The sequence below is a fragment of the Accipiter gentilis genome, chromosome 36 (genome assembly GCF_929443795.1).
Source record: "Accipiter gentilis chromosome 36, bAccGen1.1, whole genome shotgun sequence".
NCBI classification, from domain to species: Eukaryota; Metazoa; Chordata; class Aves; order Accipitriformes; family Accipitridae; genus Astur; species Astur gentilis.
The window spans coordinates 1,318,256-1,334,047 of NC_064915.1; the positions used below are offsets into that span (position 1 = coordinate 1,318,256).

Genomic DNA, 15,792 nt, shown 5'->3' on the forward strand with positions numbered 1-15,792 from the left:
TGAATAAAAACTGCGCCACACAGCCCGAGGAACAATAGCGGGCGGTGGCCGCGCATGCTCAGGGCGGGGGCGGGGGGAGGGCGGCCTGACGGCTTCTGCGCAGGCGCAGTAGGTCCCCTCAGTGACGCTTCCCAGCGCGGGGCCGGCGAAGGGAGGATCGAACGTGCGTCGAAGGGGTGGGGCGAGGCTGGTGGGCGTGGCCGACTATAAAAGGGTCCGCCCGCTCTAACCGTCGCCATTCTGAGGGCTAGGTGGAGGTGAGTAGACAGCTCCGGCGGGGCGGCGGTTGGGGAGCGGGCGGGGTGGGGGGTTCCCCCCCTTTTTTTGGGGCGCTGGAGGGGGCCCTTTTGTAGGGCCAGCGTCCCTTCGCCTTGAGAAAACGGTGTGTGTGTCCCCCCGCCTTTTCCAACCCCGCCGGGAGGGGACGGGGCCCTCAGCCCTCTCTTTTCTCCTCAGATGAGGAGAAATCACTCCCCCCCCCCCCCCCCCCCCCCCCCGCCAAGGGCGATTTCCTTCGGTTTTTTTAGTTTCCCCCCCTTTAAAATTTTAAAAGTGTCACCGGGGATAACGACTGCTAATCATTTCGTGTCTTTCTTCTTTGCTTCTAATTTTTTTTCATTTTTTTTTTTTATTTATTGTGCCCACCCCACCCCCCCCTCTTTTTTTTTTTTTTTTTCCTTTCCCCGCTCCAGGTTTGGTTGCTCTTGAGAGACGCCGTCGCCTTTACCACGAGAAAAACAAACAAACAAAACAAAACAAACAAAAAAACAAACAAATACAAAAAAAAACGGGGAAGAAAAAGCTTTCTTCCCCCCTTCCCGCTCCCATCCCGGTGCCGTGGAAGAGCCGCCATCGCAGCCTCCGTCCTTTGGACCGTCCTTGGGAAGCCGTTTCAAACTCGAAGGAAACTGCCACTTAAAAACATATTCTCCCTCTTCTTCCCCCCAAAAAACAAAGGCAAAATCCCTTTTTTTTTTAATCCAAGCAACTTTTTTTTTATTTTTTTTCCATCGTTTAGCTCGACAAAACCACCCCTTTAGGGAAAAAAAAAAACCAACAACCCCCCCAAAAAAACCCATCAAGCTGAAAAAAAAAAAAAGTTGCTGCATTTTTTTAAAGCCATGACCAAAAACAAAGCAATTCTTTTTTTGCTCTGATAACACCACCAATGCCAAAATCCAAACCTTGAAGCGCTGTCGGCGAGAAAAATAATTGGATAGTAAGTGTTGAATTTTCAACGAACTGAATTCCCCTCAAAAAAACCCCCTCAAAATCCTTTATTTGTACCAAAGAGAAAAAATAATGGGAGGAAGAGCCCCTACTGTGTGCTTGAGGAGGACGTAGGCTTTGCTAAAAGGTGGTTAAACCTTAAAATTTGGGGGTATTTTGTTCAAAAAGATGTGGGAGCTGGTGGCGGAGGGTTGATGAGCTCCCACGCAAAAACCAAAAGGGGAAAAAAGAAATCATCAAAATACCCAAAATCGCTTGGTTTTTTGCGGGGGAGACAGAAATTGGGGACCCGAGCGAGCAATCTGTACATAAAGATTGCGGGGCGGCTGTTAGAACTCATCGAATCCGGGTTAATTTTGAAAATTCAATGTTAAAAAGAATGATTTATTTTATATTTTTATTTTTTAGGTGCCATTTTAGGATTGTTTTGCGCAGAGGAATGGGGGGGGAGGAGAAGGCTGGGGACTGGTGCGGGTGGTTAAAGGTGTGGGGGGGGTGCAATCTAGCAATAAAGATTGCTAGGCAGGCTTAGCTTTACCCGAAAACCTGCTTTTTTCAAGCAAAAAACCCAGGGTTGGCTTTAAAAAAACCCAAAAATACCCCCCCCCCCCCCCAAATAAATCCGACTTGGGGAGCTTTGGGGCCAAGATGGCGCGGCCGCTTGCCCGGTCTTTGTCTTTTTTTTTTTTTAAAAAAAACCCCTCATTTTCCTCCTTTCCCCCACCCCCCTCTTTTTTTTATAGATATTTATTTCGTTACAGGTTGGCCCCCCCCCCCCGGGGCAGGGGGGGGCTTCGAAGCCCCTTTGTCTTTAGTGGGGGTTCCCAAACCCCTAATCCACGCGGATTTAATCGTTCTATTTTAATTGGCGTAGGTGTTGCGCGGTGGCGGGGGGGTCGTTATATTTATATTTGTGTGTGTTCCTTTCCCCCCCCCCCCCGAAAAAACCCCAACCCCCCCAATTTGGTTTATTTTTTCGGCTTCTAAAATGGCGCCTGGGCCTCGCTGCTGGCCGCGGCTGATGCAACCGGCTCCGGGCAAACCCCTCCCACCGCGCTACCAGCCAGGGGCCCCCTCATATCTCCCCCCCCCCCCTTTATCCCCCCCCCCCCCCAAATCCCGCTCTAACCGTACCCCCCCTCCGGCTTTCGTCTGCAGGATCCCGGTGCTGTACAGAGTAGGACCCTGCGGGCCGCTGCTTCTTTTGTAGGTTGTGCCAAAAATCCCCTTTTTCTTCCCCAAAAACAGGGTCTTTTTTTTTTTTTTTTTTATTTATTTTTGCCTCCTCTCTTTTCCCTTTCCTCCCTTTTTTTTCGGGAACCCCCTCCCTGGTGGGTTTGGGTGGTGGTTTTGGGGGTTGGGGGGGGAACAGCGTCCTCAAGCAATTTATAACCTTTAATTTATCGTGACAGGGAAATGCTATCACTGGGCTTCACCCCCCCAAAAAAAACTTCAATTTTGGGGGGGGCGCACCCCCAAAATCCTGTATTTTTTCCCGATTTTCAATGAATTTGCCCCGTTTTGGCAGCGCGGAGGTGCTGTGTGCGGTACAGGCTTAGGAAGCGAAGGGAACTTGGTTTTACTTCAGCAAAAGGGAGGGGAACAGCTGCAACCCGCCGGGTAAGCAAAAAAACCTTTCTGGTCTTAATTACATTTCACAACCTTTATTTTTTATCTATTTTTTAATTAAAAAACCCCACCAAATCCCCCTTTTTTCTTTACCATCCATCTCCCGGTGCATGCGGATGCTGCGCTGGGTCGGGAGCTGTTTTATTTTTTACCCTACCCACTCCAGCCAAACACTCGACACCCAAATCTGATAGATTTTGGTTAAAAGCAGAGAAATTTGAAAAGAATACTAAATTTTGTTAATAAAATGATTAATTTTTTTATTAATTTCCCCCCGAATTAAGCCTGGCGTGTGTGTGGGGACAGCCTTTTTCTTCCCAGTGCTCTTTCCAGTGGTAGCATTTCCCCTTTTGGGGGGGGGGGTGGGGGGGGGAACAGGACAGCGGGTAGCCCCCCCCCCCAAACTCACCCGCGGTTTTGGGGTCCGTGTGACCCCCCTCTCGCCGAAAATGGGGGTTCTGTCCCCAAAAAGCTGGTTTTGGGGGGAGAATGAGCAAAAGCAGTGTAAAAACGTGGTGGTGGTGGTGGGGTCAGGCCTTCCTCAGCCTCGTGGCTGGTTGCTGGTAGGGCCAGGCCAAGCCCCCCCTGCCCTTGCTTTGGGGGGGTGGGATTTGCCATCCACTCCCCCAAGAGGTGATTTACCCCCTTGGGGGGCCTCAGTTCTTTTTGGGGTCCCCTTGTACGTTTTTAACCCCCCCCCAGTGGTATTTGAGTGGCTTCACCACAACGTGGGCGTGCTGAGGGCTGTTGGGTCAGTGTTTCCTTCTGTGTGCCCCCCCAAAATGGAGGGGTAAAGGCAAAATGGGGGTAAAAACGCAAATTCTTTTAGGGGGTGGGCACAAAAGTCTCTCTCCCAAGCCAGGACAGGGCTCTGTTACCTGGGCAGTGGCCTCAGCGCCCTTGGGGCTCTGGCGGGGGGGGAGGGAAGACCCAAACCATGAGTCACCAGACTGGGTCTTGGCTCTTTTTCATCGGGTGGGGGGTCAAAGGTTATGAAGGACTTATGTCCTTAAAAAAAAACAATTTCAGGTTAAAATAAGTTGCTTCCTCCTTTAATTGGTTTATTGGTGGGGGGGTGGGAATACTGGAGGGGGTTGTGCTGGAATTAATGTGCTCTTGTGTTTTTTCAGAGGGGCAGCTCATGCCTGGCTCGCTGACCCCCCCCCCCCCCCCCCCCCCCCCGCCCAAAAAAAAATACCTCCCCAAGAAGGGGGAGGGGGCTCTGCTACCTGTATCCTTTAATCAACCTTGTGGGGGGGGACACGACTTAATGAAGTCCCAGCTCCTTAAGTCTTTGCTGTGAGGAAAAAATGGGGGCTGGGTGCCACCCCCTCCAAAATACTGATATTCTGGAGTGTTTTTCGACACACCCCCCCCAATTGGCAGCGTTTTGGGGCTGTTTTCACCCTCCTCCCCCCCAAAAAAAACCCAACAACCCAAACCAGCAGCCCAGTTCCTCACAGCTGCCGCCTTTCTGCCTTTGTTAGCAAAGCTGGGGCATAATTAAGCCGGAGAAGGTTCTAATTAGTGGTAATTAAGTGGGTTGACGTCAGGAGGATGAAATCCCCCCTTGGCTGGTCAGGCAGGATTGGGGTCAGGGATCTGATGGGTGCCGGGTTGTCAACAGGGTGCTGGCCCTAATTATTAGTCTGCTAATTAATAGCTAATTCGTTTGCTGTCAGATTTAATTGTGCCTTGGACTGGGGGGAGGACATGACACCCTTAAATCTTGCGCCGTCATCGCTGGCCCCCTCTCCTTTGCGCCGCCGTTCTTTCGTTCGTCATCTTGGTGTTTGTGCCTTGTTAAGCACTGACTTGTTAATTAACTCTTGGGGTAAAACTGAGTGGGGAGGGGGATTGTGTGATTAAAAATGGGAGTGTTGTGCCCCCTGGATCCTTGCCCTGCTCCTGGCAGGGGGCTCTGCCCCCCAGTGTGGCCCGGAACTGCCATCCCTGTCCCCTGGGGTGGTAGCAGCAATTAAAAGCACAAGCAGGGGGCCACTCTGTCGCTATGGCGTCACCTCGGCAGGGGAGTGACAGCCCCCCAGTGTCCCTGGGGGGTCCCTCGGACCTCCCTCTACCCTGGTTCTGACAGCTGCATTTTGGGGGTGATTTCCCCTTCTCTGGGGTTAAGAATGTTTCCAGGGATGGGTTTGTCATTGTCACCCTCTCGAAGGGAATGACAGCTGGGGGCTGGGGACAGGGCTTGGGGGATGACGACACAGGCCTTATGGGGGGGGGACATGGAGTTGTCACCACTGTCCTAATCTCCTCTCCTTTTCTTGCCCCCCCACCCCCAGGGCTTTTCTGCCATGGGCTCAGGCCCCATCGACCCCAAGGAGCTCCTCAAGGGCTTGGACTGCTTCCTGGGCCGCGATGGCGAGGTCAAGAGCATGGAGGGCATCACCAAAATCTTCAAGTGAGTCCCCCAAAATGTCCCCACGTGTCCCTCCCCCAGTGTCACCGTGACATGGGGGGGTGGGGGTTTGACACCTTACTTCTCATTAATTAGCTTAATGAAGGACTCGCAGAAGATGGTGAGTCGCTGCATCTACCTGAATATCTTGCTGCAGACGCGGGCGCAGGACATCCTGGCTAAGTAAGAGCAGTGAGGGGGGTTCAGGGGAAGCGTGAATTGGGGAGGTTACCCCGTTCTGGCTGGATCCTGACAGGTTTTCTCTCTTTTTTTCCTAGATTTATCCGGATCGGGGGTTACAAGCTGCTCAACACATGGCTCACCAGTTCCAAAGCCTCCAACAACGTACCTTTCCTGCAGCAGATCCTTCTCACACTGCAGCACCTGCCCCTCACCGTCGACCACCTCAAACAGGTCGGGGTGGCCTCCGTGTCATAGCCCCCCCCCCCCCCCACCAGTGGCTTTTGTCACCCCCCAGGGTGGCTTTTGTGTCCCCCAAGGTGAATTTTGTCTCTCCTGGGTGGCTTTAGTCTCTCCTGGGTGGCTTTTGGGTCCCCCAGTTGGCTTTTGTTGCCCCCCCCTCCCCCCCCCCCAAGATGGCTTTTGTGTCCCTGGGGTGGTTTTTGTGTCATCCTGCATGCTGCCGCTCACCTCATGTCTCCATCCCTTCCAGAACAATACAGCCAAGCTGGTGAAGCAGCTCAGCAAGTCAAGCGACGATGAAGGTGAGCGCTCTCCCGCATGCCCCCCAAACCCCCTGAATCCCCCCCCAAAATCCCTCCTTTAACCCCTTCTTGCCCCGCAGAGCTGCGCCGCCTCGCCTCCATCCTCGTCAGTGACTGGATGGGTGTCATCCGCTCCCAGAGCAGCGCCCAGCCGACTGGTGAGCCCCGCTCTGTGCCCCCTGTTCTTACCCCCTCAGTCCAACACTGCTGTCTTACCATTTTCCCACGTTTTTTCCCCCAGAAAGGGATAAAAAGAAGCGGAAAGAGGAAAACAAAAGCAAGACACCTGTCCAAGAGAAAACCCAAGAAGTCAAAACTGAGATTAAAGCCGAGGAGATGCCAGAGAAGAAGCGGGAGAAACCCAAATCCCTGCGAACTACTGCTCCCAGCCATGCCAAATTCCGCTCCACCGGTAATCCCCCCTCCGTCCCATTGGACGACAGCAGGTTTTGGGGCTGTTTGGGGGGAATTTGAGGGGCTGTGCTCAGTTGTGGGATGCTGCAAGGGGACACACTAATGATGTTCCCCGCTCTCTGCTCCGAACAGGGCTGGAAATGGAGACACCTTCGTTAGCGCCCGTGAAGAAAATGAACTCTTCTTCAACCACCGATAAATACAATCTGAAACCAATGCCCATAAAGAGGCAAAAGTGAGTCTGGGGCTGCTCTTGAGGGGCTCGGATTGTTTTTGGGGAGTTTGAGGCTGCTTTTAAGTGTCTTGGGGCTGATTTTGGGGGGCTGTTGGGCTGTTTTGGGGGTCCTTCCTGGCATCTGACCTCCTTTTCCCCCCTTTGCTGCAGCATCTCCTCCCTTCCTGGAGATGTTCCTCTTGCAGAGAAGAAATACAAACCCCTGAATACGGCACCCAATGCCACCAAGGAGATCAAAGTCAAGATCATCCCGCCCCAGCGTGAGTAGGAGGGGACACCTGGGGGTCTTTTTGGGGGACAGTTTAGGTGCCATTTGGGGGGAGAATTTAGGTGCCTTTTTGGGGACCCTTGGTTGCCTTTTTGGGGTCAGTTGGGGGTTTTGGGTGACACCTCTCCTGCTTCTTGCAGCTATGGAAGGACTTGGCTTCCTCGACGCCCTCAACTCTGCTCCCATCCCTGGCATTAAGATTAAGAAGAAGAAGAAGGTGTTGTCCCCCACGGCGGCCAAGGTGAGGAGGAGTCTCCCTGGATATCAACATCCCCTCCCGAATATTGGGCTCCCCTCCTTGTCTAAGAGACCCTCTCCCCAATAATAACCGCTCTCTTCTCTCCTCCCCCCCAGCCCAGTCCCTTTGAGGGGAAGCCAGCTCCTGAAACAAGCTCCACCAAACCTTCTTCCCCGGAGCCCACTGCCTCTTCGGAGCCGATGGAGACGGATCGACCTGGCACGCCGGTACCGGCTGTGGAAGTGCCAGAACCGATGGAGACTTGTAAGTTGGGGTAACCAGGAAGGGGAAAAGCACGGGTGTGGGGGGGGTTAAGATGGGTGCTGAACCCCCTCTGGTTCTTCCTGCAGGCTCGGCGGAGGTGAGCGGTGACGGCAAAGCCATGGAAAACGCGTCGGAAAGCGGCCAGCTCACTAAAAAAGGTCGGAAAAAGAAAACGGTGAGTTGGCCGGAGGAAAGCAAACTCCGTGAATACTTCTACTTCGAACTGGACGAGACTGAACGAGGTGAGCCCTGTTCCTTCCCCGTGTGTCCCCCGTCCCCTCCTTGGTGTCCCCAGGCTTTTGGGGGTGACGCTGTTGTCCCCTTCCCTCCCGGCAGTCAATGTCAACAAGATCAAGGATTTTGGGGAAGCGGCCAAGCGGGAGATGCTGATGGATCGCCACGCCTTTGAGACAGCCAGGCGTCTCAGCCACGACGCCATGGAGGAGAAGGTGCCCTGGGTTTATCCCAAACTCCTTGATCTCCCCGCTCCCCTTGTGGTGCCAGGCAGCGGCAGCCGGGAACGCTTCACTCAGGCTGAGAGAGAGAAGGGGATCTTGCAGGAGATCTTTCTGTCCAAGGAGAGGTGAGTAGATCCCTTGGGATCCCCTATTCCTGCCTTTGATACCAGACTCAGAACTGTGGATTCCCTCTCTCCTTGCCAAGGGGGTGCCAAATCCCACCCCCTCCTCTTCAGATCTACTTGGGGAGTGGATCGCCTGGGGATCCCTTGGATCAGGGCTGCAGGGGATCCCCAGCGCCCTGTGGGATCAAGGGGGGGTTGATTTTCCCTGCTGTGAGGATCAGCAGGGAAATCCTGGATGGAGATGGCATGTGGGCTGTGGGAGGGTGATGGAGCTGGGACTATCCGGGAGAATCTGGAGCCTGGGGGGAGCCCAGATCCTCTCAATCCATGCGGTGGGCTCAGGGGATTCCTGGGAATCGGGCACGTGCAAGGCATCTTTGTGGTGCGGCCCCAGGGATCCTTGTGCTAGCGGCTGTGGGATGTGTCTGGAGCTCAGATCCTTGGGATCCATCAGGATCCAGAGCCAGGCATCCCCAGGATCCCTGTGGATCTCATGGAGGGGGTTGTGGGAGCCCTGGCCCCCCAGCATCAACAGGGTTGGAAGCACAGTTGTCTCTGTTGTGAGGATCTGTAGAGATACAGGGGCTGGGCGGAGACTGTGCTGTAGTCTGGGTCCTCTTGGGATCTCTGTAGATCCAGAGCCCGGGGAGAGGTTGCTGGAGCCCAGATCTTCAGGGATCTGAAAGGGGGAGCTGACCGCTGGGCCCCAAGTCTTCCAGGATCACTGAGGATTTAGAGCCTTGGTGGGAGGTTTTCAGGTCCCAGATCTGAGGATCCTGAGCCCAGGGGGAGGTTGTTGGAGCCCAGATCCCGAAGGATCCAGAACTGGAGCGGGGGAGAGGTTTTCAGGTCCCAGATCCCCTAGGATCCCTGAGGATTCAGAGCCAAGGGAGAGGTTTCAAGGGCTCAGCTCCCCACGGATCCAAATCTGGGTGAGGGGAGCAGATTGCTGTGAGCCTGAATCTCCTGGGATCACTAAGGATCTAGTGCCTGGAGGAGCCTTTTGGAGCCTGGAGGATCCCTGAGGATCCCAAGTGTTTTGGGGGACGATGACAAGATCCCTGTGGATCCAAAGTCTTTGGTGTACACCCAGGATTTGAGGATCTAGGTTGGGCGGGGGGGGAGGCTGCTGGGCATCCAGATCCTCGAGGATCCCCCTGGGAGCGGGACAATAGCACCAGATCCCAGGGATCCACCAACCTCTGACCCCCTTCCCTTTCCCCTTTTCTTTCCCCTCCCTCACCAACAGCGTCCCCGACAGCCCTCACGAACCCGATCCAGAATCCTATGAACCGCTGCCGCCCAAACTGATCCCCTTGGACGAGGTAAGCGCCGCCGTAGCTTCCCCCCTGCTCCCTGTACCCCCCCCTCCAACCCCTCACCCCTCACCCCTCTCTCCCCTCGCCAGGACTGCTCCGCCGAGGAAGTCGTTTATCCTGAAGGATTGGAAGCCGGTGCTGCTTCGCCTTCCCCGGATGCCGCCGGCGGTGGTGCCAAACTCCCACCGGTGTTGGCCAACCTGATGGGGAGCGTGGGGGCTGGTAAAACCCCCCAGGGACCGGCGCCTGCCGCCCCCATCAACATGCAGGAGATCCTCACGTCCATCATGGTAACCCCCCCCGCCGTCCCCAGTATGGAGCTCCCCCCAGAATGGGGTGACACAAAAAGGGGGGGGTGGGGGGGTGGGGTGGCACTGCGGGGGAGGGGAAGGGGGTACCCCCTTTTTTTCCCCCATCCCCCACTGCTCACTTTCTCTTCCCCTCTTCTTGTCGCCAGGGTGGGCCCAGCACCCACAAAGCAGAGGAACTGATGAAACAACCGGATTATTCAGATAAAATCAAACATTTGTTGGGAAATCTGCAGGCTCAGCCACCGGGACCGAGTGGAGGTGAGTGCGGGACACGGAGTGGCCAGCGGGGTCACTGTTGGGGATGAGCCCTGTCGCTGGTGGAAGTCGGGGGGGGGACGACACATCGTGGGGGTGGGTGGCGTCAGGGGGGTGCTCCTGGGAGCCCGAGTTGTGCCCCTGAGGCGGTGTAAAGGGAGGTCTTGGTTTGGGGACACTGTCCCCTGCCCCAGCAGGGACGTAAAGAGGTGTCCTTGGTTTGGGGACGTGTTGGGGACACTGTACAGCACCCTGACAGGATGTGGGGGTGTTCTTGTCTTGGGGACATGCTCAGGGACACTGTCCCCTGCCTCAGTGGACACATAGGGGTGTCCTTGGCTTGGGGACATGTTGGGGACACTGTCAGTGACCTGACAGGGGTACGGGGGTGCTCTTGGCTTGGGGACGTGGCTGGGGATGCTCTCCGGCACCCCAGTCAGGGACGTAGGGATGCCTTTGGCTTGGGGACATGCTCAGGGACATCCTCAGGGACGCTGTCCCCTGCCCTGGCAGGGATTTGGTGCTGCTCTTGGCTTGGGGACGCACTTGGGGCGCTCTTTGGGACACTGCTCAGTGCTCTGGCAGACACATGGGAGTATTTTGGGGCTTGGGGACACGCTTGGGGACACTGTCCCCTGCCCCAGCGGGGACATAGGGCTGCCCTTGGCTTGGGGACACGATTGGGACACAGTTGGGGACACTGTTCCGTGCCCTGACAGGGAATTAGGAGTGCTCTTGGCTTGGGGACGCACTTGGAGACACTGTCCCCTGCTCTGGTGTGATGTGGGGTCCCCTGAGCTCGGAGAAGTGCCGGGGACCCTGTCCCCATCCTTGGGGGTTCCCTTGATTTGGGGACACGCTCTGGGCTGTGGCCTGGGGTGACACTGGGGGGTCCCTCAGCCTGGGGACCCGGGGTGACACTGGGGTCCTCTGGGCATCACCAAGGACCTGTCCACATCCCCGGGGGGGCACACGGGGGCACTGGGGGGGGAATCCCTGTGGGTTGGGGATGTGTGACGTGTCCCCAGCTGTCCCTGAGGGCTGGGGCACTGCCAGCGATGTGTCCCCTCTGCCGGGGGTCACATGGGGGGGGGGATATTGGTGTCCCCTCGACTCGGGGATGTGCTTTAAGCACAGCGTGGGACCTGTTGTCCCTTTTCCCAGGGGTGACTCGGGTGTCCCCTGGGTTTGGGGACATGCTGGGGAGACGTGGGGGGGGGACATCGGGGTCCCCTCAGCCTGGGGACCTGTCCCTTCTCTGGTTGGAGGTGACATGGAGGGGGAGCTGTGTCCCCTTAGCCTGGGGACATGGCCTGGGTGCCGCTGGAGACCCCGTGTCCCTCTCTGGGGTGACAGTTGGGGGGGGGGTTGGGGGTCCCTTTGTTTTGGAAATGAGATCTGAGGACAGCTGGGGACCCTGTGTCCCCCTCTGGGGTGACATGGGGGGTATGGGGTTCCCCCTAATTTGGGGACAAGTTCTGGGTACTGTGGGGACGTTGTGTCCTATAGGGTGACACATGGCAGGGGATATTGAGGTCCCCTTAATTTGGGGACATTATCTGGGCACCGCTGGGGACCCCCGTGTCCTCTGGGGTGATAGAGGGGAATTTTGGGGTCCCCTTAATTTGGGGACAAGCTCTGGGTGCCCCTGGGGACCCTGTGTCCTCCTCTGGGCTGACACAGGCTTTTTGGGGGTGCCCTTGGTTTGGGGACATTTCTGGGTGCTGCTGACGACCCTGTATCCTCTGGGGTGACATGGGGGGGGCAGGGGGTGGTGTTGGGGGTCCCCTTAATTTGGGGACAAGCTCTAGGTAGCCTTGGGGACACCATGTCTCCCTCGGGGGCGACACAGAGGGGGTCCCCTTAATTCGGGGACACACGACATGCGCTCGGGGGGAGGCGGGTGTCCCTTTGAACTGGGGACACCCCCCTGCTTATGGCCAACCTCGGCGGGGGGGGGGGGCACCAACCCTCTCCTCTGCTTGGGCTGGGGGGCGGTGGGGCACGATAACTTGACGGGGCTCTAGGGGGGGCTGGGGGTCCCCTCCTTCACTAACCTTTCCCCCCCCCTTTTTCTTTGTCCCCCCGTCCCCCCCCCAGTGCCCCACGGTTTGCTGGGCCCTGGCCCCATGGCCAACGGTTTCCCGCCCGGCCCCAAGGCCATGCAGCACTTCCCGCCGGGGGGGCCCATGCCAGGTAAGTGACACCACGGTGGGGGGGTCGCGGGGACACCGGAGGTGACGCGGGGAAGGCGGTGGCGGGGTTGTCACCCATATGCCCCCCCCTCCACTTCCTCACCTTCTTTCTTTCCCCCCACAGGACCCCACGGAGGAGGCGGGGGGGGACCCGGCCTCCCCCCAGGTCCGGGAATTCCAGGCGGTCCCCGACTTTTAGGGCCGCCCCCCCCTCAACGCGGCAACGCCGGCGGCGATTTTTGGGAAGCGCCGGAAGGGGGGGGGAACCTCCGAGGCGGCCCCCACGGCGGCGGCGGAGGCGGCGGCGGCGGCGGCATGCGCGGGGGGGGCCCCTTTCACCGCCCCCGAGGCCGTAGCGGCGCCGAACCCCCGTACCGATGCCGCGGCGGCGGCGGAGGCGGCGGCGGAGGGGGGGGGGCGCAACGGGGGCCCCCCAAATGGCGGCGGCGGCGGCGCAAGGGGGCCCCCCGGTAGCCACAGCGATCACGGCAGAGGCCACCCCGGCGACCACCCCCGGGGGCACGGCGGAGGCCACGGAGGAGGAGGTAAATGCGGGGGGGGAGGAGGGCCCCCCCCGCCCCCCCGGCGCCTCCCTCGCGAGGAGGGGGCGGCGGTGGGGCTTGTGGGGCGTGGCTGTGGGGCGGGCCCGGCCCCGGCTGGGAGGGGCCTGTGGGTGCCCCCTCCCCGCCCCCGCCCCCGCCCCCTTTTTTGCCCCGCTGGCGGGGGGGGGAGCCCCCCCCCCACCCCCTCCAACCCCTCGAGCCCCCCGGGGCCCTGGGGCCGAGGCCCCGATTGGCGGCGGCCCCCCATGGGGCTCTAGGGACGGCGGGGGGGGGGGAGAGAGCACGGCCCTCCCCCGCGGCGGCCCCAGGGCATGCTGGGAGCGAAGGGACACCCCCCCCACCACCCCGGCCCCACGGCAGCTGTGGGGCAGGGGCACAGCGGCGTGCCGGCAGGCGGAGGGCGGCGCTCGGGCTGGGGGCTAGGAGCGGCTCTAGGGCGACGGCGAGGCATGCCGGGAGTTAAGAGCGGCACTAGGGTGACGGCGAGGCATGCCGGGAGTTAAGAGCAGCTCTAGGTCAGGCAGCGAGGCATGCCGGGAGTTAAGAGCAGCTCTAGGTCAGGCAGCGAGGCATGCCGGGAGTTAAGAGCAGCTCTAAGTCACGCAGCGAGGCATGCTGGGAGTTAAGAGCAGCTCTAGGTCAGGCAGCGAGGCATGCCGGGAGTTAAGAGCAGCTCTAGGTCAGGCAGCGAGGCATGCTGGGAATTAAGAGCAGCTCTAGGTCAGGCAGCGAGGCATGCTGGGAGTTAAGAGCAGCTCTAGAGTGACAGTGAGGCATGCTGGGAGTTAAGAGCAGCTCTAGGTCAGGCAGCAAGGCATGCTGGGAGATGAAACTAGCTCTAGGGCAGGCAGCCAGGCATGCTGGGAGGTAAGAGCAGTTCTAGGGTAGGCAGTGAGTCATGCTGGGAGATAAAACTAACTCTATGGCAGCAGTGAGGCATGCCGGGAGTTAAGAGCAGATCTAGGGCAACAGCAAGGCATGCTGGGAGTTAAGAACGGCTCTAGGGCAGCAGTGAGGCATGCCAGGAGATAAAACTAGCTCTGGGGCCAGCAGTGAGGCATGCTGGGAGTTAAGAGCGGCTCTAGAGCAGACAGCAAGGGCACGCTGAGAGATAAAACTAGTTCTAGGGCAGCAGTGAGGCATGCTGGGAGTTAAGCAGATCTAGGGCCACAGCAAGGCATGCTGGGAGTTAAGCTCTAGGGCAGCAGCGAGGCATGCTGGGAGTTAAAGCAGCTCTAGAGCAGGCAGCAAGGGCGTGCTGGGAGCTGCCTTGTTGCCCCACAGCTGCCCCACAGGACCCCACAGCAACAGGGCCAGGCCTGGGGTGTTCCGCCCCACGGCTGCCCCAGCTCCAGGGCAGGGCGAGGAAGAGCTCAGCAGCTGTGGGTCTGCCCCACGGCCGCACACAGGGGACCAGCCTAGCTCCTAAGGCCAGGGCTCGGGTGCCGTGGGGGTCCGTCGCTGCCCCACGGCTGTGTAGAGGGACCCAGCCCAGCCCCACGGCGAAGCGATAGGGCAGGGATTAGGGCGCTGCGGGGCTCATAGCCTCCCCATCGATCATCAGCCCTGTAGCGGGGACAGCAGCAACCAGCTATAGGGCAGGGAGTGGGGCACTGCGGGGCTCATCCCCATGGCCACAGCCAGCCCCATAGATGCAGCTGAACGACAGCTATCGCGGTGCCGTGGGGCTCCACCGCTGCCCCATAGCAGGGGGACCAGCCCCACCCGCTCCACACCAGCTCTTAGGGCCAGACCAGTGGGGTTTGCCTTGGGGCCCATTGCTGCCCCACAGCTGCCCCACTACCCCCCCCACTCCCAAACGCCCCCCCCCCCCCCCCGAGCGAGGCCGGGAGCTGACCCCACGTGTGTGCGTGTGTCCGTGTCCCCCCCCAACCTCCCCCTCCTCATTCCCCTTCCCTCCCTCCCTCCTTCCTTCTCCCAGAGCCGCCGCCGTGGGGCCGCCGTGGGGCCGGGGCGCCGGCGCCTGACGCGCCTTCCCCCCCCCCCCCCCTTTCTCTCACGCAGACATGTCGAGCCGCGCCGTCTGTCGCCACTTCATGCTGAAGGGCAGCTGCAGGTACGAGAACAACTGTGCCTTCTACCACCCTGGCGTCAACGGGCCGCCCCTGCCGTAGCGCCCGCCGCCGCCCTTCCTCCCGCGCCGCCGCCTCCTCCTCCTCCTCCTCCTGCCCTTCTCCCTTCTCCCCTCTTCCTTCTCCTCTCCTCTCAGACTCGCGCTGCAGCCACCACTTTTATGGCTTCTGTGAGGCCTCCGTGATGCCCCCGGCGCTGAATTCAAATCTCCCCCCACCCCAGGGCGCAAATACCCCCTGAGGGGTGTAAATACCCACCTGAGGGGCAGAAATACCCCCCTCAGGGTGTAAATACCCACCTATGGGGCCAAAATACCCACCTATGGGGCAGAAATACCCACCTGTGAGGCTGAAATACCCACCTATGGGGTCTAAATACCCCCCCCTCAGGGTGTAAATACCCACCTATGGGGCAGAAACACCCACGTATGAGGCCGAAATACCCACCTATGGGGTCTAAATACCCCCTTCAGGGTGTAAATACCCACCTATGGGGCTTAAATACCCACTTCTGGGGCGTAAATCCTCCCCCTCTGGCACACAAATACCCACCTATGGGGCAGAACCCCCCTCTGAGAGGTGGAAATACCTTTCTGTCAGGTGTAAATACCTACCTATAGGGTGTAAATATCCCCCCTCCGGGTGTAAATACCCACCTGTGGGGTGTAAACACCCCCCTGGGGGCATAAATACCCACCTATAGGGCATAATTACCCACCCAGGGGAGTAAATACCCACCCATGGGGTGTAAATCCCCCTCTGAAGGGGGGCTGGACCTCCCAAAGGGCGACAACCCCCCACCAGGCACTAATACCCCTCCCCAGGGCACCAACAATCCCCCCCCCCGGGGTAAATACACCCCCCCCTTGCCCCGGGCATTAATACTTCTCACATGGGTGCGGATACCCCCCTGGAGGGGTAAATATCCCCGCAGAAGGGTGTAATTACTCCTCCAACACACTAATTTCCTCCCCTCCTGGGGTTGAAATGCTGCCAGGTTCCAAATACCCCCCACCAGGGTGTAAATACCCCCTGCAGGTGTAACCCCCCCGGG

General features: G+C 58.7%; 2 protein-coding genes across 2 annotated transcripts; both read left to right on the forward strand.

The window, feature by feature from the left end:
* The first annotated feature begins 175 nt into the window (after nt 1–175).
* Nucleotides 176–12,558, forward strand: PPP1R10 (protein phosphatase 1 regulatory subunit 10). The gene is given in 20 exon segments (XM_049792808.1): nt 176–257; nt 693–1,357; nt 5,160–5,278; nt 5,372–5,458; nt 5,554–5,689; nt 5,949–6,000; nt 6,081–6,158; nt 6,242–6,412; nt 6,547–6,649; nt 6,800–6,909; nt 7,058–7,158; nt 7,272–7,419; nt 7,506–7,661; nt 7,756–8,002; nt 9,252–9,327; nt 9,411–9,611; nt 9,779–9,890; nt 11,988–12,083; nt 12,207–12,344; nt 12,347–12,558. Coding segments are annotated over 18 exon segments (2,211 nt in total). The 5' UTR covers nt 176–257; nt 693–1,357; nt 5,160–5,171; the 3' UTR covers nt 12,439–12,558.
* Nucleotides 12,459–14,939, forward strand: PRR3 (proline rich 3; the record flags this gene model as incomplete). Its single annotated transcript, XM_049792707.1, has 2 exons — nt 12,459–12,627; nt 14,671–14,939. Coding segments are annotated over 2 exons (279 nt in total), but the record flags the coding sequence as incomplete, so codon positions are not given.
* Between the last annotated feature and the right edge of the window lie 853 nt (nt 14,940–15,792).